The following is a 22,328-nucleotide window of genomic DNA, read 5'->3' as shown; positions in this document are numbered from 1 at the left end:
CCAGGAAGGCGGCGGGAGGCCTTGGCCCTGGAGGACTCCTTGTAGCAGGAGCCTGTGAACAGACGGCCCAGGGCGCCATTGCTGCTCTGTGCGTCGCCCTGGGTCCCTCACCCCACCTGCCTGCCTCCCGTGAGGCTTCCTCTCAAGCTCTGAGTGAAAGCTTCCAGCTCCACGGCCACAGCCCGTGGGCAGCCTGGTTGGAAGCTGCCCTCTGCTGACGGGGGCGTGGAGCCGGCGGAGCCCTGCGCTCTGCACTCTGAAACCCCCTTCCCCGTCCCTTCCTAGCCGCTTGGTTAGTTGTAGACGTTCTCATGTGGAGTCTGGAGTCAGTGCTGGGGGTCGGGTCCTCGCTCCACTGTGCTCACTACTGTGTGACCTGCGGAGGCCTTCGCGGGCTGCGTCTCAGCTTCTTTACCTGCCACATGGAAATAACCCGAGCGCATGCCCCATCGCGCTGTTGGGAAGATGAAGTAAATAAGTCATGGGAGGTAATGAGAACAGAGTCGGGCATGAAGTAAGCACTTGGGTGTTGTGAGAGCCCTTGGCAAGGTGGGCAGTAGTCATAGTGATTACCGGTTTCAGTAATCTGACTGAGAGCAGCGTCACTGCTTATTTTGCCCGAATGTGATGACAGAGATCACTCCCAGCTTGGGCCTTTGTGCTCACACTCCAGGCCCTCCTTCTGGGGGTGAGAACCTCACCTGCGGTGACACAGACTCAGGCAGAGCTCGGCTTGGCACTGAGGCTCCTGACTGATGCGACTGGAGAGAGTTCACCTGCACTGGTTCCTAACAGGGAAATAGGACCCATTCCTACCTCTCTGCTTAGCTTCCTGTGTTCATTAAGCTGAGCTTCCATGTCTAGTGAATTAACTCCAGTCCTGAAACTGCCGCCCTCTCTCTTCCAGGCTGCCGGCGCACTTCGTTGTCCCCGCCCCACTTCCTGAAGAGAGTGTGTCCCGCTTCCAGGGCCACGGCATCCCAGTAAGTGCACCTGGAAACCCTCACAGCCATGGGTTGCTCATCGGTCCATCTTGGCAAATTGTTCTCCTGAAAACCTTCGGCTTTAGTACTAAATAGTTTGTCTTCAGTCCAAGAGTGATCCAAAAATATCTTAGGGATTCCCTAGGGGAGAGTCTTAGGCTTGAGGCTCCCTGGGACAGGGTTTTGAAGTTCTCACAGAGGCCCTGGCGTGCTCAGCAGACATCTTCTCAGCTCTTAGAGCAGCGGTTCTCAACCTGTGGGTCGCGGCCCCTTTGGGGGTCGAACGACCCTTTCACAGGGGTCGCCTAAGACCATCGGAAAACACATATAATATTACATATTGTTTTTGTGATTCATCACTATGCTTTAATTATGTTCAATTTGTAACGATGAAATTGGGGGTCACCACAACATGAGGAACTGTATTAAAGGGTCGCGGCCTTAGGAAGGTTGAGAACCATTGTCATAGAGGGTCACAGATCTGCCTGGTGTTGGAAGACAGCCTGATTTGACACCTAAGTGATCTGAGGCTGAGCCAACCACTCTGAGGGCAGTAGGTCTAAGCTCCTACTTGGCCCCACCACTCATCTTGAATGGGCGTGGCCGTCTTTTCCCCAGAGACAACATAAAGTGATTACTGAGTTTTCACAGAATCACTGGATGGGAGCCATATTTAATGTCTCACTGATCAGAGAGAGCAAGCCTCCGGCAGTTACTCTAGTTTCTAATGGGCGGTTGGGAGGTGCCAAGCCGGCAGGAATTTAGTAAGGAATGAGAATTGCAAACATGTGCTCTGCTGTGTGCATGGCTGGTTCACCAGAAAGGCCACTCCCTCCCGTGTAGGAGGCGGTGTGTACGCTGGGGTCACCTGCCCGGAAGCACGTGCAGGCCGGGCATAATGACAGCGCAGGGCGCCTGCTCCGTGCCAGCAGGTCCGTGCTGGGTCAGAATATGGGCCTGGTGTTGCCAGCTGCTCTGACTCCTCAGGAGAAAACACAGGTAGGATTTCTGTGTTTTCCCCGATTTCTAAATGGACGCATCTGACTTGAAGGTTTAAAAAACATGTCTTTGGGCCCGAGTTGGTTCATGTACCACCAGTTTGCAACCTTCAATTTAGAGCAGAAATTCTCAAACTTTCTGGTCTTAGGACTTTACACTCTTAAAAATTACTGAGGGTCTCAAAAAAGTCTTTGTTTATGTGGTTGTATGTACTGATATTTGCCATATGAAAAATTAAAACTGGCCCAGGCCAGTGTGGCTCAGTTGTTTGAGCATCGAACAGGTTGCTGGTTTGATTTCCAGTCAGGGAACACACCCAACTTGCAGTTTCGATCCTGCTTGATGTCCATATGGGAGGCAACCAGTCGATGTTTCTCTCTCACATTGATGCCTCTCTCTCTCTCTCCCTTTCCTTCCTCTCTCTCTAAATTCGATAACATTTTTTAAAATATAAAACTGAAACATTAAAACACTTCCTAGCTGGTTTGGCTCAGTGGATAGAGCATTGGCCTGGAGACTGAAGGGTCCTGGATTTGATTCCGGTCAAGGGCACATGCCCAGGTTGCGGGCTCAATCCTCAGGAGGGGGCATGCAGGAGGCCACCCATTGATGTTTCTCTCTTCCCCTCCCTCTCTCGTCCTCTCTGAAATCAATAAAAATATTTTTTAAAAATCACAAAAAAACATTGTTAGGTTAGTAATAAACTCATTATCTGCTAATGGAAGTAACACATTTATATGAAAAAATAACTATATTGTCCAAAATTTTAAAAAGCAGTTTTACATTTTTGAAAATAGAAGCCTGGCCTGGGTGGCTCAGCAGTTGAGCATGGACCTATGAACCAGGAAGTCAAGGTTTAATTCCCAATCGGGGCAGATGCCCGGGTTGCGGCTCATTCTCCAATAGGAAGAGCCCTCTCCCTTCCTCTGTCTGAAACCAATAAAAACATATTAGAAAAAGAAAATAGAAGACAGCCATCTGCTTCTGTATGCCCTTTCATTTAGTCTGTTACGGTATGTTAGGCTGTGGTTGAAGGACATGAAGAAAAATCCAGCCTCACACATCTGTATTTGGAAAAGGGAGGAATATTTAATAGCTTTTTCTCATAACTGAGAAGATTGTTCTTCGATGGTACACCAAAAAATGGCCAGTGGGAGTTTCATAAAGGTTAATTGCAGTAAGGAATCTGATGAAAACATAATCAGATTTTTCATTCTCTAAATTAAAACCACTGGTCTATCTTGTACTTTGAATGAATCTTGTTCATCTGGAAAATGCTGGCTCCCTAGGTAATATAGGTTGTCCAGATAGTGACGTTTTCTTATAGACTGTAAAAATCACACATTAGTATCACCCCATTTCATCAGCAGGACCTTTAACTGTTGGAAGCTGTCCAGCTAAAAAGTCAGAGACTCGCTTTTCCAGAATCCTAATTTTTACTTGAAAGTTCAATTTTTAACCGTTGGCGACAATTTGTCAGTTATTTTCCTTGACGTGATAAACTCACTTTATTTACTTATTTATTTAAAAAGAATGACTGTCTGCCCGTTACTGAAGTCTGAACACGGAAAGAGCAGCTCGCCGGGTCCTCAGCTCAGTTGCATAAGCACGTTTCCTTGTGAGAGACATTGTACCGTGCTGCTTGCCTCGTATTCTGTCACATTAATGCCTTTAGTCCAGCCGTGGGCAAACTACGGCCCGTGGGCCGGATCCGGCTGTTTGAAATGAATAAAACTAAAAAAAAAAGACCGTACCCTTTTATGTAATGATGTTTACTTTGAATTTATATTAGTTCACACAAACACTCCATCTATGCTTTTGTTCCGGCCCTCCGGTCCAGTTTAAGAACCCATTGTGGCCCTCGAGTCAAAAAGTTGGCCCACCTCTGCTTAGTCCCTCACCAAGGATCCTGTCCAGGGACCGAGTGTTCTCTGCGTGGCAGTGAGGCTCAGGGCGGCAGGGCCGTGTGGCCTCCCTTGCCAGCAGTGCCAGTGCCAGTGCCACCCGGCGGCAAGGACAGGGCTTCTGAGCGCCCGGCAGGGTCTCGGCTCCATCTTGGGTCTGTGGACCGCAGTTTGCGAGTCACTCTTCGAGGAATGAAATGAGGGTCTTCTCCGTCAGCCTTTCCCAGACGATCCAGGAGCAGGGTGTGCTCTGTGGGAAGAAATAGGAGTCGCCTGCCCACGGGGCCAGCTGCTTCGCTGCCGCGTGGTGCGGGACTCTGGTGTTCTGTGTTCTAGCAGCAGAACATGTGCTAACACCTGCGCGAGGGGTCGGCAGTAAACTTGGATAGAAACTGTAGGAAGGCGTGCTCACTGTATTAGGTCGCCAGTCCTGAGGGCGTGAACGGACAGCAGAAACTATTAGCCAGATGGAATTTACACATGTGTTCGGGGAAGACAGCGCTCAGTACACATAACGTGAACTTTACCATCGCGACATTCGGTGTATTCACAGTCCTGCGGAACCGTCACCACTGTCCCTGTCTGCTTTCCTGCCGCCACGCCTCTCAGGGAGGCCTCCGTGGTTTGTAATTCCAGTCATTCTCTTGCCGCCCTTCTGGAGTCTTTGGCCCCAACCAGAGTATTTCCTTTTATTTTTTTATGTGGGGCTATAGATTAGTCACTCGATGGGATACGTGAGAACTCAGCTTGCCGTGGAGGGGTCCTCATTCTGCTCAGCGGCTCGCCTGTTGATTACTCCTGGTGCCACACTCTTCCCTGGGCTGTACGATGCGTTCTGAACTCTCTGGCTCTCGGAGACTCGCCCTCCTTCAGTGGGATCTTGGACAGCAATTGCAAGACCTCCCTCCGCTTCCTTCCTTCCCACTCCTTTTCTGTGCTCGTTTCCTTCCTCTCGACCCCAGGCCTCTGCCTGGGCTCTGGGTCTCCGGCCCTTGCGTGGCTGGAACCTGCTCCCCAGTCTTCCCGTTCCCCGTAACCCTTCCGCGGCCCTCCCCACCCGAAGCGGCTCTTCCTGCAGAGCCACGCTCCTGACGCTCCTTCCACGTGCTGCCAGGATAGGGAGAGTCTGAGCTCACTGTCTCTGCTGCCTCCCTGCTGCCGCACTGCCACTCACCCCGGGAGGCACCGAGCCTGCGCCCGGGCCCCCACGCCCTCTCTACAGTGTTGGCACTGCCTACGTCTCCCTTTTAAATTCCTGTCTTGGCTTTGGGAACACTGTGCTGTGTTGGTCCTCTTACCTCCTTACTAGTTCCTTACTTCACTGCTTCCTGGCCTCCAACTGCGCCCCTAAAACTCTGGTTTTGGCCCTATTAAGAGAGACCCTGTAAGATGTATGAAATAATGAATAATTTCCCCTTCCTTTCTTTAGGTAAACAGGATTAACAAACTATGATTCTTGTCTATGTCAAGTCATTCACACTAAGAACCCTGTAGTCCTTTCCCAGACAGAAATAGTACATATTACAATAGGGGAGGGCGTGCTTTTTTGCTAAATTCCTGAGAAATCGCTCTGTCCAGGAAGTTCGCTTGTTTCCATTTACGTTTCAAATAGAGGAGAGTCAAGGGGGTTGCATCTTAGCGCCCCAGCTGAGCTAGATGTGGTTGTGCCCCATAGAAAACGAGTGACAGCCTTTCTGCTGCAGGAAAGGAGACAGAACGGATGAAAGCCCTCCGTCCCAGTCGTGCCTGGAGCGTGGCAGAGCAGTGGCAGCTGAAATCCTCCAGGCTTACCTGTGAGCTCGGGCCCGATGCCGGGCAGCAGAGCAGAGGTCGGGCTTTAGCTACTCTGGAACCCTTAGCCAGGCCGTGTCCCAGGCACCAAGCCCATACATGGACTCAGAGGCCCCAGCCAGCCTCAGCCTCAGCCTCGCCTGCCTCCCTCCCAGGCCCTCCTGGCAGATCAGTGCCCCGGAGCACTGCTGATCTGCTTTTGCTGCTGCCAAACAGCAAACCAACCAGCCAGTGAAAATGGCCGGTGTATCCAGAACAACACGGAGACTGTCACTGTGGTCACTCCCAGGACCTCTTCCTTGCTTGCCTTCCCTCCCTTTGTTGGTCCTTGACGTCCTTGCCTGGGGGTAACTTGGGAATTTACTTGGTCTGCAAGCCTCGGTTTCTTCTTGTTAACAGTGATGATAATCATACCTGCCCCACTGTGCGGATGGAGTGAGCCGATCCAGGTGAAGTCCTGGCTGCCCAGCCTCACTCCAGCAGGAGCCCCTGCCCCAGGAATAACAGCCATGGTGTCGTCAGCCTCTAGGCTCCCAGTGCGAAGGCCAGGCCAGAGGCATGTGTCAGACCAGAAGCAAGTCTGAGCGTGTCCACCTAGACCTGTTTTGTTTTCTAAGCCAGTCAGTCTTTTTTCACTGAAGCTGCTCCTGAACTTCGCAAAGTTGAATAAATCCAGCCATTTCATATTGAACTTAAAAATGTTTCTCTCTGACTTAATTTAAATGCTAAGTTTACCTGTTCCCTGTTGTCGTGTATATTATCTGAGAAAACCTTCATTTCCCTCTGCAGATATGGTGTTGGTCCTACCACAATGGATGTGCCCTTTTAAAAATGTCAGCGCTGCCCAGAGAACAGGACGATGGCATTCTACAAACCCACAAGAACTTCCTGGATGGGTCAGTGCTGTTTAGTGTTTTGTTATTGTTCAGCTCTGTTCTTGTTTTCCGAGAAGCAAGGGGCAGTTCCTAGTAGTGTCTCCATATCTGCTTACCTCTGATCACGTGGCATTCCCGAGTGCAGCCTCGAGTGGCTGTTTTTAATGACGCACGCTGAGCGTTAGGGGCAGTGGCCGGGCGTCTGTGCTGTTCATAGCTGTCCAACTGAGGTCATGGCGCACGTCACTGTGCTGCATGTTTGAAAATTTTCAAAATAAAAAGTTAAAACCCAAAGTACATGAATTAAGAAGCACAAATTGATAGTTACAAAATAGTCACGTTGACGTAAGTAAAGCAGAGGGGATATAATCAATAATATTGCAATACATATATATGGTTCCAGGTGAATATTGGAAATACCAAGGGGAACGTTATGTAGAGTATATGATTGTCTAACCACTAAGCTGTACACCTGAAACCAATACAAAACAAAATTGAAAGAAAAAAGAACACGTTTGAGATAATGGCTGTGAAGTTATCGTGGTAGTCACTTCATAGTATATGTAGGTCCAGTCATCACTCTGTACTCCTCAGACAGTGTTGTGTGTCAGTTATATCCCAATGAAACTGAAAAACAAAGGAGAAAAGGCGTAGACTTTGGAGTTAAATTGCCTTAGTTCAAATCATGGCTCGATCAGTGTGTAAACGGCATAATCCCGGGCCAGGAAGCTGCACGCCACACACCTCCCTTTCCACGCGCACTGCCTGGCCCGGCGGTCCTGTGCCTGCCTCGCTCGCAGGTGAGGGTTACATGGGAGGGCGCCTGCAAAGCTCCTCACTCAGGTCTCGGCCGGAGTGAGTGCTCAGGAGAAATCAGCCCCTTCTAGTTCATGTCTGCCTTTCTAATCACGCATTACTTTTGATACCTAGAATTTACAGGGTCATCCACAGGCCACCCTATGAAATAGTCAAAACTGAAGACCTATCAAGCAACTTCCTGTCCCTGCCCGACATCCAGACCGCGTACTCGAAGTTTAAACAGCTGTTTCTGATAGGTGAGAGATGCTGGCGAACGTGCTGTGTCACGGAGGAAAGACACACAGCGGATCCGGTGGGAGGTGCTGCCTTGTCCCTGGCCCTTTCCCTAGCTGAGTCTCCACTAGAGTTTTCACCATCTGGGACCTGTAGGCCATCAGCCTTTGATTTGAATTTGCAGCTTTGAAGTAGTAGACGTCTGTGGGATGCGGGGCTCTGAGTCAGGTGGACTGGGCACGGGGTAGTGGTATGCAAGGTGGATGAATGGGTGTGTTTAGGGTTCCAGTGGAGGCTGGGTCTCCCCTTTGGGCCCTCATGGCACCAGGATGTATCACTTCTCGGAGCAGCAGCCTGTGGCACTTCCCTGGATCGTAGGTGAGGGTGAAGTGGGAAGACATCGCCCAAGGTGTCAACTGTCTCTACCAAAGGATGCTGCTCTCCTCAGGCGGGCGTGGCTCAGTGCATGTCGTAGGCACCTTTTCCCTCAGCAGTAACACCTGGTTTGGCTGCCACACACTCCCAGGGCCTTCCAGCTCAGAGCCATTCCCGCGGGGGTCTGGAAGCGCCTTGATGGAAACGGAGACCTGTGCCTGGACGCGCGCGAGCAGCGCGTTGCGTTGAGCAGCGCAGGTTCGGTGCAGGCGTGTGCGTGAGCCACCTGACTTCTCTGCTCTTTCCCCCCAGATAACAGTACTGAATTTTGGGACACAGATATCAAATGGTTTTCTTTGTTGGAAAGTAGCAGCTGGCTTGACATAATCAGGTATTTGAAGCCATTGTTTTGCTTGTGACTTTTATAGTTCTCTAATTGTCGTAAAGCAAATTGACAGATAAGGTGTTTTATATTTCACAGTTAAACATTTTGCATTTGTTATTTATCATATCTGTGCTCATGGGATCAGAATGTACAGACATGCTACCTGCTCCCCAGGAGACATACTCTCGGAGGCTAGGCCTTGAGAGAGGCGAGGGTAGGGGGGTGAGGCAGCCTGATCCTCCTGCTGCAGCAGCAGTGCCGGCCTCCGGCCTCTGGGGGGAAGCGGGTGGGGCAGGGGAGGGGTGCTGATTGTGGACTCAACACCTTTGCTCTGATCCTGGGGTGAGCGTTCTCCCGTGCAGAGCCCGCCATCCTCTCAGCTGGGCCCTGTGCACTGTGGGAGGAGCCTCCCTTCCCACGCTCCCTAACAGATGTTTTGAAGCGCCTGCTGCATGTCTCAGAATTGGAATATGTTCTCGCAAGCAGCGATAAGTGTCATAGAGGCCCTTCTCTCTGTGGGCAGGGGAGGTTGAGTGTCCGTAAGCAGATGAAGTGTCGGGCTGGGGCCATGCCCCTGGGCAGAGGCCCGCCTGCGGGAAGCCCTGGGGATGAGCAAAGGCAAAGCTGCCAGCCGCTGCTCGTCGCGGAGGGACTGGTGCAGCTAGAGACACGCAGGACCGCTGGGCGTGGTGGAGCTTGGCGCCCGCTGACTGCCGGGCAGTGACCTTGAATGAAGCGGGTGGGCGTGCAGCACTCAGTGGGGCCGGCAGGTCTCACCGGGACCCACCGCAGCCTCTGTCCGCGTTCTCACTGAGGACTTCTGGTTTAGAAATCACCTGGGAGCACTTTTACATCAATCTTGGGAGTCCCTTCTGGAAAGGTTGAGTTTCTAATAGGCAGACGAGTGTCTTGCAGTATCTGTTTCTTTTGGAGGTTTTAGCGAAAGCAGGTAAGACAGAAACTGAAGGTCCGCGTGGACTGTCTCTAAAGCTCTTCCTGTTTCGTCCCAAGCCCGGAACGAATGCCTCTTTCCTTGTCTCTTTTCCATGTAGACGCTGCCTGAAGAAGGCGATCGAGGTCATAGAATGCCTGGACGCACAGAACACGAACGTCCTTCTTGTAGGTATGAGCCTGGCCTCCATGTTCCTGCTTGAGGCTCGGTTCTGTGGGCACAGCCGATGCGACTGGAAGCAGCGACCCAGCGCAGGATTCTGCCCGCCTCCTGCCTGACCTTGCAGTCCTTTGCGTTGGGTTCAGTGTTTCAGCTTAAAAATAAACCCCTTCGCTTGGAACTTGGCAGATCTGCTCGCAGCCCAATAAGGAGTTGTTTGGTGTCTTTACCGAAGCTCATTTTCTAATGTTTGGGATTTTGTTTTATATTAACTCAACTTGGTTAAAGTTACAATCTTTGGATAATCCCTTTTATAAAAAGAGACCCGCGGTTTAATTATTATTTTTATATGTTTCTGTCCAACAACCTGGTGCAGCTGCCACAGGAACTTTGTGGTGCGTGATTTCCTGCTCCTCGGGGGCTTACTCTGCTGTGGGTGGGACAGGCGTGGGCGTTCGCCGTGTGTGAGAGCAGGTGGGAGCCGCCGCGCGGTGATGGCTGGGATTGGTGAGGTCCGAGCCAAAGCACTGCTGCTGCGAGTACCATCGGTTCTTCTAGCCCCTGCTTTTCAAATGGCGGAGGGCGCCTCCTGCTTTCCTGCCCTCAAGCTCTTACCATTTCTCTGACACGCTGCATGGCTGCTGAGATGTAGCTTTTCTGGGCCGATGGGGAAGAGCATCTGCCTGTGGCTTCTACCCCATCTGATGCTGGCTCGCTGGCCTAGGTTTGATTGTTGGCACCTGCCATGTGCAGAGCTCTATGCGTCTGCCTTCTGGGAGCTGACAACCAGTTGGGAGGGTTGGCCTGAAGCGTGTTACTGAAAAAGCCCTAACCAACAGCCACAGCTCAGTCCTCACGGTGGAAAGGAGGTTGGGTGACGGCAGGTCTGAGAGGGGGAAGTCCCAGGGCCAGACTGCTCTCCCTGCTCACACAGTCCCTTCTTACTGTCTCTGACCCCTAATGCCAGTGCCATCATCCTGTGGGCCATTTTAAAATAGCCACTGGAATTGCTCTTCTTCTCTTTATGGAGAGGAACCCTGGAGTGTTAGACCCTGACTCCTAACACCTTAAACGCTCAGACAGACGCACAGATGCAGATGAGTGTGTATTGGCTGTGGGCCATGAAGTAAGCAGGTATTTGCTGGATTGTCACTGTGAGGGCTTTGTGCTGCCCCTTCAGGGCTGGGCCGGGGGACTCGGCCACGGAGAGTTGTCTGGCCAGGCAGGGAGCCAGGCTCTCCACCTCTTAGACACGAGCGTGGAGCACTGGGCACGTCCAGAAAGACTCACTTTCTCCGAGCAGAGGGTGGAGGGGCTGGGAGCGGGAAAGGAGTTCCGAGGAGGGTCCGAGAGCAGCTCCTGGTAGCAGTGAGTTCAGTGACGGAGACGTGGACACGCAGCCCCGGGTGGTGAGCTTGGTCTGCAGAGCCCAGCAGGTCACCATTGCGTGTGTGATCCAACCTCCCATGCAGCACACGGGATGCCCATATGCTTCAGGGTCTGCCGTGCTGCGTTCACTCCTTCAGCGAGCACAGCGTGCTCAGTGCCCTGTGTGCGGGGGCCTGTGGCCGGCGAAGCCGCCCTCTCGCACTCGGAACATCCCCTCTTTCTGTTGCCCTTGTTCTGAGGGAATTAGAGCTGGGCTGTCCATGGCAGGCCTGGTGTTGGGGCCCTGCTCTGTGTGCGAGTGTGAGTGCTCTGAAGGTTTTAACACTTTCGCCCTCCTTCCTGGCTCCTAGAGGAGAACGCCTCCGACCTCTGCTGCCTCGTCTCCTCGCTGGTGCAGGTGATGATGGACCCGCACTGCAGGACCAGGGCCGGCTTCCAGAGCCTCGTCCAGAAGGAGTGGGTCGCGGGCGGGCACTGCTTCCTGGACCGCTGCAACCACCTGCGGCAGAGTGACAAGGAGGAGGTGAGTGTCCTGGCGCCTGGGGCGGGGCTCTGTGTGCGGATGCACCCGGCACTGCTCAGCAGGAAGGCTGCGTGACTCCCCGTGTGATGACTTTGATGGTTTAAACAACATTGGAGCCCTTCCCAGAGGGAAGAGATGTTATGGTAGCGAGTGTTCTCAGCCTGCTCTCTTCTCAGGGTGTACACCAAGGATGGATAGATAGTCCGTGGTGGGAGGAGGACTGATTTGTAAAACTTAATAAAAATTAACTCAGTAAGAGAGACTCCTAGAATTTCTGTTAAGTTAGTTTTTGCCAAAAAATGGATACTCGGTATAAGTTTCCTATAGAAAATACGTGACACTGGATCCTTTTTCCTTGCTCATAAACCTGTCCCAAGTAAAGCAGAGGGGGACGCTAGCGCCACCTGCTGCCAGGGCCCTGGTGGTGTGCCTGTGAGTGACGCACTCGGCCGGCCTCTGCTTCTGGCCCTGTGAGTGCGGGTGCAGGAGTGTTAGCATTAGGGTTTGGTTCTGCTTATCTCGCTGCAGCGGCACAAGATTAACGATCATGGAAGGAACAATGAAAACGGGTCCTTTCCTGAATTAAATCGCCTACAGAGCTACCATATGCTAGTAGCGTGCCTCGTGGTTTTTCTCACTGCAGAGAAAAGCACGTCTGTCTGCGTGCGGCGTGTTCCCGGGGACCCAGGCCGCCGTCGCTGGGCCTGGAGTTTCTTTCAGGCCTGGGCTGTATCTCACTGAGCTGAATGGAAGTCACCGTCTTCATTCTTGGAGTGGAGTTCGCCTTTCTGGGAAATTAGTTTGAAAGCTTATGGGACTCAAATAATACGATGGGCAGAGAGAGCTGAGACTGTGGGGGAAGAGTGTGTTCATGTCTCAGAAAATAGGACCGACAGGCACGTGTCTAATGGAGAAAAAGCCCTGAGAATTTCTGACCTGCTCATGCAGCCCTGGAGCAGTCCCCACGCCTTCTGACCCACGGCCCCGACCCACGGCCCTGACCGCACGGCCCTGACCGCACGGCCCTGACCCACGGCCCTGACCCACGGCCCTGACCGCACGGCCCTGACCCACGGCCCTCACCCACGGTCCTCACCCACGGCCCTGACCGCACGGCCCCGATTGCACGGCCCTGACCCACGGCCCTGACCCACGGCCCTCACCCACGGCCCTGACCCACGGCCCTCACCCACGGTCCTCACCCACGGCCCTGACCCACGGCCCTCACCCACGGCCCTGACCGCACGGCCCCGATTGCACGGCCCTGACCCACGGCCCTCACCCACGGCCCTCACCCACGGCCCTGACCCACGGCCCTGACCGCACGGCGCGGGCAGACAGTCTTCATCTGTTCCATGGTCTGGAGCATGAAACGAGGTGTGAAATAAAAGTGCAGTGTAAGTGTTTCTCAGCATCTCAACATCGAAGTATTCAAGTTTTGAAGGAAAGCTGGATGGTCTGTTTGTGATATAAATGACACAGTGCTGGACTTTGATTCAGAAGTTGGATTCCCCACTCACCTCTCCTGTGAGCTGAGTGATTCCACACATAACGTCTCCTGTGAGCCGTGCGGTTCCACACTCACCTCTCCCGTGAGCTGAGTGATTCCACACATAACGTCTCCCGTGAGCCGAGCGGTTCCACACTCACCTCTCCCGTGAGCCGTGCGGTTCCACGCTCACCTCTCCCGTGAGCCGAGCGGTTCCACGCTCACCTCTCCCGTGAGCCGAGCGGTTCCACGCTCACCTCTCCCGTGAGCCGAGCGGTTCCACGCTCACCTCTCCCGTGAGCCGAGCGGTTCCACGCTCACCTCTCCCGTGAGCCGAGCGGTTCCACGCTCACCTCTCCCGTGAGCCGTGCGGTTCCACGCTCACCTCTCCCGTGAGCCGTGCGGTTCCACGCTCACCTCTCCCGTGAGCCGAGCGGTTCCACGCTCACCTCTCCCGTGAGCCGTGCGGTTCCACGCTCACCTCTCCCGTGAGCCGTGCGGTTCCACGCTCACCTCTCCCGTGAGCCGTGCGGTTCCACGCTCACCTCTCCCGTGAGCCGTGCGGTTCCACGCTCACCTCTCCCGTGAGCCGTGCGGTTCCACGCTCACCTCTCCCGTGAGCCGTGCGGTTCCACGCTCACCTCTCCCGTGAGCCGTGCGAGAGACCTGGGCCAGCCTGTGAGGGAGAGGCTGTCAGGGGCCTGTCTTGCCCACCTGCTGGGCACAGGTGGCTCAGGATGAGCACGGGTGGGTGACGAGGCCCTTGGACACTATTCTCTGCTAATACTGGGCTTGCCTCTCGGTTGCTAATAAAGGAGTCCGTCAATTAAAAAATATAATTGTGAAAAAATATTAGGAACTCTTTTTTGCTGCATCTACCTTCTCCCCTGTTCTCTCTCTTCTGGTTCTCATTGTGGGAGTGGGAAGGGGGTATTAACAAAATTCAAAATAACTAAATACAGTTTTTTTAAATAAAATTGGCTAAGAAGAAGAATGGGATTCTTCCAGGGGAAGTAATGTCCCACTTAGTTAGGGCTCACGGTCGGTGTTTCCTGTCAGAGTGACCACGTGCCCCTCGGCTAATGCCGAGCTGGGAGGTTCCGCATCATGGTCTCCACGTGCCCTACAGGGGGCGCTGCCAGGGTGTCCCGCTCGGAGTGGAACGGAGCCCGCTGCTGCCTGGAGACTAGTGCCCAGCAGGTTCTTCCGCAGCCGTTGGGGGGCTGCCCCTGAGCTTGGGCGGCGGGCACTGGCCCCTTCGTGCCCGCTCAGTAACGCGTGTCTTGTTGTCACGTAGGTCCCCGTGTTCCTGCTCTTCTTGGATTGTGTCTGGCAGCTGGTGCACCAGCACCCCCCCGCATTCGAGTTCACAGAGACGTACCTGACCGTCTTGTCGGACAGCCTGTACATACCTATTTTCACCACCTTCTTCTTCAACTCGCCTCATCAGAAGGAGATGAACCTGGTGAGTCCCTCTTAGGAACCGTGTGTGGAAGGAACTGCCTCACAAGCAGATTGCAAGGAGGTTGATGATAAAATGAAACGCCTTTAACACGACAGCGGGCGAGCCCTGCTCCGAGTGCCTCCTGGGGGTGGTTGTAAGCCCAGCACCTGGGTCTGTCCCGATGGTCCCGAGGGGGGCGCAGAGAGGAGCCGTCGCTCGCCCTGTCTCACAGTAAGTGCGGAGCGGGAGCCAGTGCTGGGTTGGGCAGTTCACAAAACAGAGCTGTCCTTGGTGACGGTGGCCAGACGGCCAGACCAAGGCCTTCCCTCCCACGGGCTCGATGCTCGGAGCTCCTCTGGAGAACGGGACCAGGCAGCGCGCTGGTGCTTCCCTTAGTGTCCTGAGGCCATGCTGCCGGGCAGGGGGTGGGGGGGTAGCTCTGACCCGCCTTCTGCGGCCTCGGGGTTCGCTCCAGCTGGCCCTCCAGGTGGGGTTTTGCCAGATCCCACGGTGAAGTGAGACACAGCCCGGCCACACCAGCTCCGTGACCTCAGACCGTTCACTTCAGTTTTCTGAGCCTCAGTTTCCTCAGTTGTACAATTGCAGAAATAACAGGGGCGTCACAGGTGGTTGTGAAAGTGCCCAGGACAGCGACTGGCACGTGACCCCTCCCCTCCCCCCACAGCCTAGAGCAGGAGCCTGAGAAGCGAGGCGCGCGGGGCTGGTCTTGGCGCAGGAGCCTCCCTGTGCCCTGTGTCCGCCCCGGCCCTGGCCCCGCCCTGCCTGACCCGTGCTTGTTTTGCAGGGCAGGGAAGCTCAGGATGCACACAGCACGCCCCTGCACCTGCTCACGGTGTGGGACTGGTCTGTGCAGTTTGAACCCAGAGCCCAGACCTTGCTCCAGAACCCTCTGTACGTGGAAAAACCCAAACTGGACAAAGGCCAGCGGAAAGGAACGCATCTCAAAGTAAGGCCCACACGCCTGGCCCGTCACCCGTCGGGTGTGTGTGGAGGGGTAACCGTTACGCTGGTGCTGGAACTGTCCGCAGAGCTGGGATCAAGTGGGCTTCGTCCCCTGTGGGGGGCGGGCAGGAGGCAGCCATCAATGATTCTCTCATCACTGATGTTCCTGTCTCTCTCTCCCTCTCCCTTCCTCTCCCAAATCAACAAAAATATGTTAAATAAATAAACCAAATAAGGGTTAGGCCTTGCCATCGCTGAGGGCCCTTACCCACTGGCCTGGGGGAGTTTTGTGATCCTAACTCCGCTATCACCAGAAGTGTGCATGTCGCCACCAGGGGGCGCAGCACACACACAAAAGCTGAGCTCTGGCCACGCCGTGTGGAGCTCAGGGAGCTCTGGGCTCCCCGGCAGGAGAGAGGGTAGCAGGGAGGGAAGGTCCACGCTGGGCCTGAGGCCCCTCCAGGGGGCCCAGCAGCAGCGGGAAGTCATTGGCAGCTGCCCTGCTGTGAGTCCTGGCCTTGGCTCCCCGGGCCCCAGGCCACTGGAGGATGGAGCCACCGCCCACACCGAGCAGCCAGGCTCCCGCCCCCTTTAGGGCCGAGCAGGGCCTGGGATTGGCCTGACTGCCCTCCCCTCTGTGGGGTCTGTGGGGAGAAATCCCGGCCAGGAGATGTAACTAGCCTGTCAGCGCGAGAACTGAGTTACTAGTAAAGTCAGGACACGCCCGTCTTCACAGCCCTGTCACAGCTGCCCCAACACAAAGCACCTCGCTTGGCTGCAGGGAGAGTTACCGGGGAAACAGGCGAACGCGCTCACCTTTTCCCTCTGTGCAGCTTGTCAGAGGAGAGCACCTGGCCCGTTAGTCAGTTCCTCACAGGTCTTTGGCCCCACCTGCCTCTCCAGAAGAATCTTTCTGACTTAAGCGTCAGCTCCACTGGCCGCCTGGTAACCACAGTCATTTCATCCAAGGGGCAGGACCCTCGGGTCGTTGTCCCCCTCCTCACGGTGTTCACCCGGCTTCGGGGAAACCTGCCCTTCCCAAGTGCCGGTGCCCTTGGCGCCCCTGTGGCCGTGGGCGGGGGCAGCTGCCCTCGGCCCGGCCGGGCGGGTGGAATAGACACGAAGCCGCCCTCTGTGAGCATTTTCAGGAATCTGCATGCACATGGCAGTTCTGAGGGCTCGTGACTCGTTAGCCCAGGACCGGGCCCCTTTCTGTGGTGGGAGCAGCGGTCCCTGTGTGGCCCGGCTAACCGGAGGCTTGTCTTTGTGTTTTCTCTCAAAGCATCAGCGACAGCTTTCTTTGCCGCTGACCCAGTCCAAGTCATCTCCCAAAAGAGGATTTTTCAGGGAAGAAACAGATCATTTAATTAAAAACCTTCTGGGCAAGAGAATTAGCAAACTGATTAATTATTCCGATGAGCTGCAAGACAGCTTTCGAGAGTTCTACGACAGCTGGCATAGCAAGCCCGCCGACTACCACGGCCTGCTGCTGCCTCACATCGAGGGGCCGGAGGTCAGGGTGTGGGCCCAGCGCTACTTGCGTTGGATCCCAGAAGCCCAAATCCTGGGTGGTGGCGCGGTGGCCATGACGAGCAGACTGGTGGGAATGATGGAGGAAGTGCGGAGCTTACAGGAGAAAATCAACGAGAGACACCACCACCAGAGGGCCCTGCCGGCCGAGGCCCCGTCCCTGCTGCGGAGCTCGGCGCGCCTGTCCTCGCTGTTCCCCTTCGCCTTGCTGCAGCGGCGCCCCTCCAAGCCCGTCCTGCCCACCAGCGGCTGGAAAGCCCTGGGAGACGAAGAGGACCTGGCCAGGCGAGAAGATGAGTTTGTGGACCTCGGGGAGGTGTGACCTGCGGGCGGTGGCCGTGGGAGAGGAAGCCGAGGACTGGGACCGGAGGCCGCACGTGGACACGCTGATCGGGCTGTGTGTCCCGCGGGAGCCATGCTGGGAGGAGGGCCAGCGGCCTCAGGAGAAGAGCCGGCTCTCTACTCCTGGCCCTGGGCGACTATGCAATTAAAACCGTATCTCTAGTATTAGTAACTGTTCCCTGACGCACAGTGTTACACGGAATCGGCCGTAGCTCGTTTACTACTCAGAAGGGCTTTGGTCAGACATTCTTGGATCGATTCTTTCTTCAGATCCTTTCGGTGCCAAGATAACTTACCCAGTCTCAGTGCAGAGCAGGTTCAGCTTCGTGGGATGTGAATGGCGACGGGGGCGGGGATTCAGGTGGAGCGTTGAGATGTATAGCATTCACTTCAACACCCGCCGTGTCATTCCTTCCTGCATCGCTTGCCGTGGAAAGCGGAAGCCAGCCTCCCGGTCACCATCCTGACGGGCAGACCGTCCCCCTCCCGCAGGGATGGCCTTCGTGCGCGGGTGCTGGGCCCGCCAACCGCGCCACCCTTTTCCACGTGCTGACGCCTCCAGGTCTCTGCCTGCTCCGCCCACTCGCCCGTCCCTCCATGCCGCCCGGCTGCGGTGCCCGCGGTCCCGGGCCTTGCTGCTAGACCTGGTTTTTACACGGGGGGACTCTCGTCTGCCCAGAGGCGCTTCCGTTCTGGAGGCTCAGCGCGTGCAGGTGATGCTCGGCCATTTCCTAGCGGCGTGCCCAGGCCGGGGTCCCCGCCGCAGCCCCGCAGATGGTTCCCCACACTCTCTGTCGGCTGACAGGCTGATGAGGATCCCTTCCGGCCGTGGCTTCCCCGGGAGGAGCTGAGCATCAGCATCAGAAGCGATGGCTGTCCGATTGTGCCTCCGCGACCTAAAAGCCATACAAGAAGCCGAACTGCGCTTGGTAGCCTTCTCGCACCTGCTTCTAAATGCGGGAAAGTCCACTTTGCAAGGACCAGTTTCTCATTCTCAGTGGGACCCCGTTAAACCCACAAAAGGCGGGAGGAAAACGTCTGAGGTTAGAAGGTGTCAGCAGGAATGTTTGCCTTTTAAGTGCATTTGCTGCCCAGTGCAGAGCCCGGTTTAAGTGGCAGGTGTTAGAAACACTCCCACTTGTCCCGAGGCAGGAGGAAGCGGGAGGTTCTCGGTGTGCACGGAATCGTCTTCTGTCCGTACCGACACTGCTTGGCTCCCCCACTCGTGTGGACACGGGAGCGGGCTGGGCGGAGGGCGGGCTCCTGCACTGGGGCCAAGCACACGCCGGCCTCGGTCGCCTGAAGAGTCTCACTGGGGAGGTGGGCGCAGGCTTGCCATAGCTTTCACCAGTGCACTCGTTCACCAGCCCCCCTCACACGCTCTGTGGGCCTCGCACACTAGCACCAACCTCCACGTCTCTGCCCCAGGGGCCTCCCGAATACACGACGGAGCTATTTTTGCTACCATATTGTAGCGTGAATACTTATACAGTGGCCTCTTCAGTCTTAAGATCTTAGCAATTTTCATTCCAGAAACGCCCGGTGCGATGCTTTAGACTTCACAAAGTATGGTTTAAAGGCACAAGTCATGGCCCCTGTCATAGCAGTTGAATGTGCATTGAAATATTTTTCTATGACTTTAAAAAAATTACAGTAGAAAAATAAGCTGTTATAACATGGGAGGTCATGACATTTTATTTATATTTGAAATCAGATTTCTATAAACTTGTATTTGTGTACAGAATTCTCAGTGGGTTTATATATTGTGACGTTTTTATTCAAAATTGAAATGTGGGTTATGCTTAACAGTTAAAACTGAAACGAGACCATTCGCTTTGTTTAAGATGCTGCACTGTGCGCGTTTGGAAATGTACGTTACTTTACCGCGTATAATATCTTGCGTTTGTTTATACCTCCAAGTTTTTACACTGAAGATAAATTAGCTTTAATTACATGTAAAACTTTTTTTTAAAGGGAATAAGCTGTTGGGCTAAATCTGTATAAATGTGCTTTTTATTTTTTGAACGTACAATGAAAGTTTACTTGTATCTCACTGCACCATGTCTGACTGCAGAAATTAAAGCACAATTTACCAGCAGACATACTCAGTGTGGTTGGTAAAACATGGAATAATTACTTTCACACATTGTGTGTGTGTGTGTGTGTGGTTGGTTGGTTGGAGGTGGTGGGAAAATCAATAACCAAATATTTAAATTTCAAGTGGTGACAAAACACTGTAATGAAAAGTAAGATAGGGAGGAGCCTGTTGGAGCGGCTGAGGAACAGTTTTAGACCTTGCAGTGAAATGCCAGGGCGCTCTGCTTTGGGGCCGTTTGAGATGAGGATTGTGTTTTCTGGCTGGAAGAGCTCTGAGTGCCGGTCCACCGTGAAGGGAGAGGCCTCGGCTGCCCTTCCCTGGGGGTGCCTGCGAGGCGCTGCGCTGCCAGCCGCGGGGCGCAGACGGCCTTGTGTGGCTGGGCCTGGCACCTGTGTGCGTGTGCGGGGAGGAGGCCCATTTCTCCGGCCTTCCCGCCCTGTAGCCCTTTCCCTTCGTCAGGACAGGACATCCCCTCTCCTCAGCCCACAAAGCCGGACCCTGGAGGCCCCGCTGCCGCCACGTCCTCTCGGCCTTCAGTTCTGGTCTTTTATTCGTTTCCCAGGAGGGGCCGGGACCCGCCAATGAGCAGGCTCTGGTCTGGTTTCCCCGGGGGCCTGGCGTGTCTCCCCTGAATTTCTTGTTCCTTGGCTTCCAGGTGAGGTCGGGGGAAGACGGAGGGGCGGGAAGAGGGGCGTTTCCCATCTGGGGGAGACAGGACGGGCGGGGCGGGGCCCCTGTGCCTTCCTGGGTCACCTCCTGTCCTGGACGGGCGGGTAGGGCGAGCCTGGACGACAGCTGCTTCCAGGCCTCCTGGGGCTGTGGTCAGTGCCGCTCTGCAGGAGCGTCTCAGCTGGCATTGCCCTGGGCTCTGGAGCATTTAGGAAGGCAGCCCTGGCAGGACAGGGAGAGCCCCCAAGACCGTCCCCATCACAGTGCAGGGACGGCCTAGTGACAGGGCCCACACACTCCTGCAACCTCCCAACACACACACACACACACACACAATGTATATATATCTCATCCTTAAAATCTTAGGATGGGGATGGAATGCGTCCCAGTGCTCACACATGAGTATATTGATAACCAGGCCAGCCCTGGGTGATTCCAAAGAACTGTGACGTGTCCTTTCTACGCTGAAGAGAAGTCATTTGTTGGGGTGGTGGTTTTGTGTCTTTAAAGGCACAGACATCTTGGCCTGCTTTGTGGTTCAGGTCCGGGCTCTTCTTTCTTCTTTCCTGTTGACCCTCCTATGACCTGCCTGCCTTTGGCAATGAGAGCAAGCGGCGTGTCTGTCACCTGGACGTCTGTACAGTAGCTTTTGACCTGCGAAGGAAAACTTCCCGGTTTCGTAAGCCCCATAGTTACCACTATGGACAATCCTCGCACCTGTTGCAGAAAAAGTCACGAGAGACCCTCAAACTGCAAACCCGAGACCATCAGGCTGTCGCCGCCTGCCTGCAGTCTGCCGAAGAGGCTCTGAGTGAGTCGTGCACTCAGAAACCCTCTGGACCGGCTGCCTGTGGACTCGAAGCTGGGGTTCTAGCCTGCTGGTCACTAACCATTGGGATCCTTTGCTCCCATAGGGAGGCCTCTTAGTATTGCCTGACTGCTTGCATCACAGGCCTAAGTTGGAGAAGCACCTGCATCATCGCTACCTGATCAGATCAGGTCGATCAGGTCAACCGATTGGACTACACTGATTAGTTCAGCCAATTGGATTAAGTTGATTAGATTTAGGAAAATGAGAGAAGCGAGAGATGAGAGAAAATTGAGAGAATGAGGATTGATTAGATTAGCCAGTTAGCTCAGCTTTTGGGGGCTATGCTCTTCAGAGGACCCCTTCATTAGAAAATCCCTAGCAGCCATTCCCTGTGGTTCCTTTGGAAGTTCTCACATGTGAGTATGTTAGGGGTAGGGGTAGGGGTAGGGGTAGGGGTAGGGGTAGGGGTAGGGGTAGGGTTAGGGTAGGGGTAGGGGTAGGATTAGGGGTAGGGGTAGGATTAGGGGTAGGGGTAGGATTAGGGGTAGGGGTAGGGTTGACTGTCAACTACGGAATGCCTAGGAGCCACTGTACCGCTGTTGCTTTGGGGGGGACTCCTTATCGATGTTGACGTTTTTCAGAAGTTTGCAGCCCTGGAACTAACCTTGAAAGATTCTCCAAATAAACAGGATTGTCCATGGTCTGCTGGGCTACCTTTGGGGCTCACTGAGGAAGTGGACAAAGTCCATGAGTAAAGCGAGCCCAGTAGGAGTGTGTTGGGAGGGCAGATGTAGGCGTGCAGGACGACAGGATCAGCTCCCCGCCTCCTCCTGTATGAGCGTGTCATGGAGGAGGGCCTGGTCACGTGGGCTCGGTCACTCAGTAATTATATGAATATCGGCAAATTACCGCATCTCTCTCTGCATCTCAGTGACCTGATCTTTAAAGTGGGGAAAATAACACCAAAGTTGTAAGCCGTCTTCTGGATTAAGTGGAATGCTGGGAGAGCGTCTGGCCCAAAGAATGCACAACATCCAGAGTGAACCCTAAGATAAAGTACGGACTTTGGGTAGTGTGGCCACGTAGGTCCTTTCTGGGTAAAAAGGAAAAGAAGATAGCGCTCTGGGAGTGGTGCTGATAACGGGAGAGGGTATGCGTGTGTGAGAGTAAGTGGTGTATGGGAAACCTCTGTACCGCCCTCAATTTTATTACAAACTTAAAACTGCTCTAAAAAATTAAGTTTATTTTAAAAGCACATGCGAAAGAGAGAGAAAAGAAAAAAAAGAGATGTACAATGATTCAAAGAAAAAAATACTTCTAATAATAAATTTAATAGAGCAGAAGTTCAGACACACTTGAAAAATAATTTCAAGACATTCTATTAAACATTCCCCCCAAAATAATTTGTGCTTGGCTTAAAAAAACAAAGAAAGAAATTGTAGGTTACTTACTTGGCAATATCACTGAATTAGATATTATTTCTACCTACAGTTTCCAAACATTCAAATCTCACCCTGTGAAATTCCCTTTAAAAATAACTGTCCGTGAAATTACAGAAGTGGTCCAGGTGTTACCAAGTAGCAGCTGGTTTCAGAGATGAATCAGACTGTCCAAA

At 54.0% G+C, this 22,328-nt stretch overlaps 1 protein-coding gene across 2 annotated transcripts in view; it reads left to right on the top strand.

Annotated features, from left to right (window-relative positions):
* Window positions 1-19,277, top strand: part of MTMR12 (myotubularin related protein 12) — a 50,514-nt gene extending 31,237 nt beyond the window's left edge. Inside the window, exons 8-16 of one of the 2 annotated variants that reach the window (XM_036308881.1) lie at window positions 908-983; window positions 6,467-6,573; window positions 7,483-7,607; window positions 8,272-8,350; window positions 9,397-9,467; window positions 11,195-11,367; window positions 14,154-14,321; window positions 15,106-15,267; window positions 16,546-19,277. In XM_036308881.1, coding sequence (XP_036164774.1) covers window positions 908-983; window positions 6,467-6,573; window positions 7,483-7,607; window positions 8,272-8,350; window positions 9,397-9,467; window positions 11,195-11,367; window positions 14,154-14,321; window positions 15,106-15,267; window positions 16,546-17,115 — 1,531 coding nt within the window. In that variant the 3' untranslated portion in view covers window positions 17,116-19,277. The remainder of the gene's footprint in view (window positions 1-907; window positions 984-6,466; window positions 6,574-7,482; window positions 7,608-8,271; window positions 8,351-9,396; window positions 9,468-11,194; window positions 11,368-14,153; window positions 14,322-15,105; window positions 15,268-16,545) is intronic. The other variant, XM_036308882.1, reaches the window with a different exon arrangement.
* Window positions 19,278-22,328: the final 3,051 nt, after the last annotated feature.

Source organism: Myotis myotis, unplaced genomic scaffold, assembly GCF_014108235.1.
Source record: "Myotis myotis isolate mMyoMyo1 unplaced genomic scaffold, mMyoMyo1.p scaffold_m19_p_5, whole genome shotgun sequence".
NCBI classification, from domain to species: Eukaryota; Metazoa; Chordata; class Mammalia; order Chiroptera; family Vespertilionidae; genus Myotis; species Myotis myotis.
Note: the sequence above shows the minus strand (reverse complement) of the source record. Positions and strands in the feature narration are given on the sequence as shown.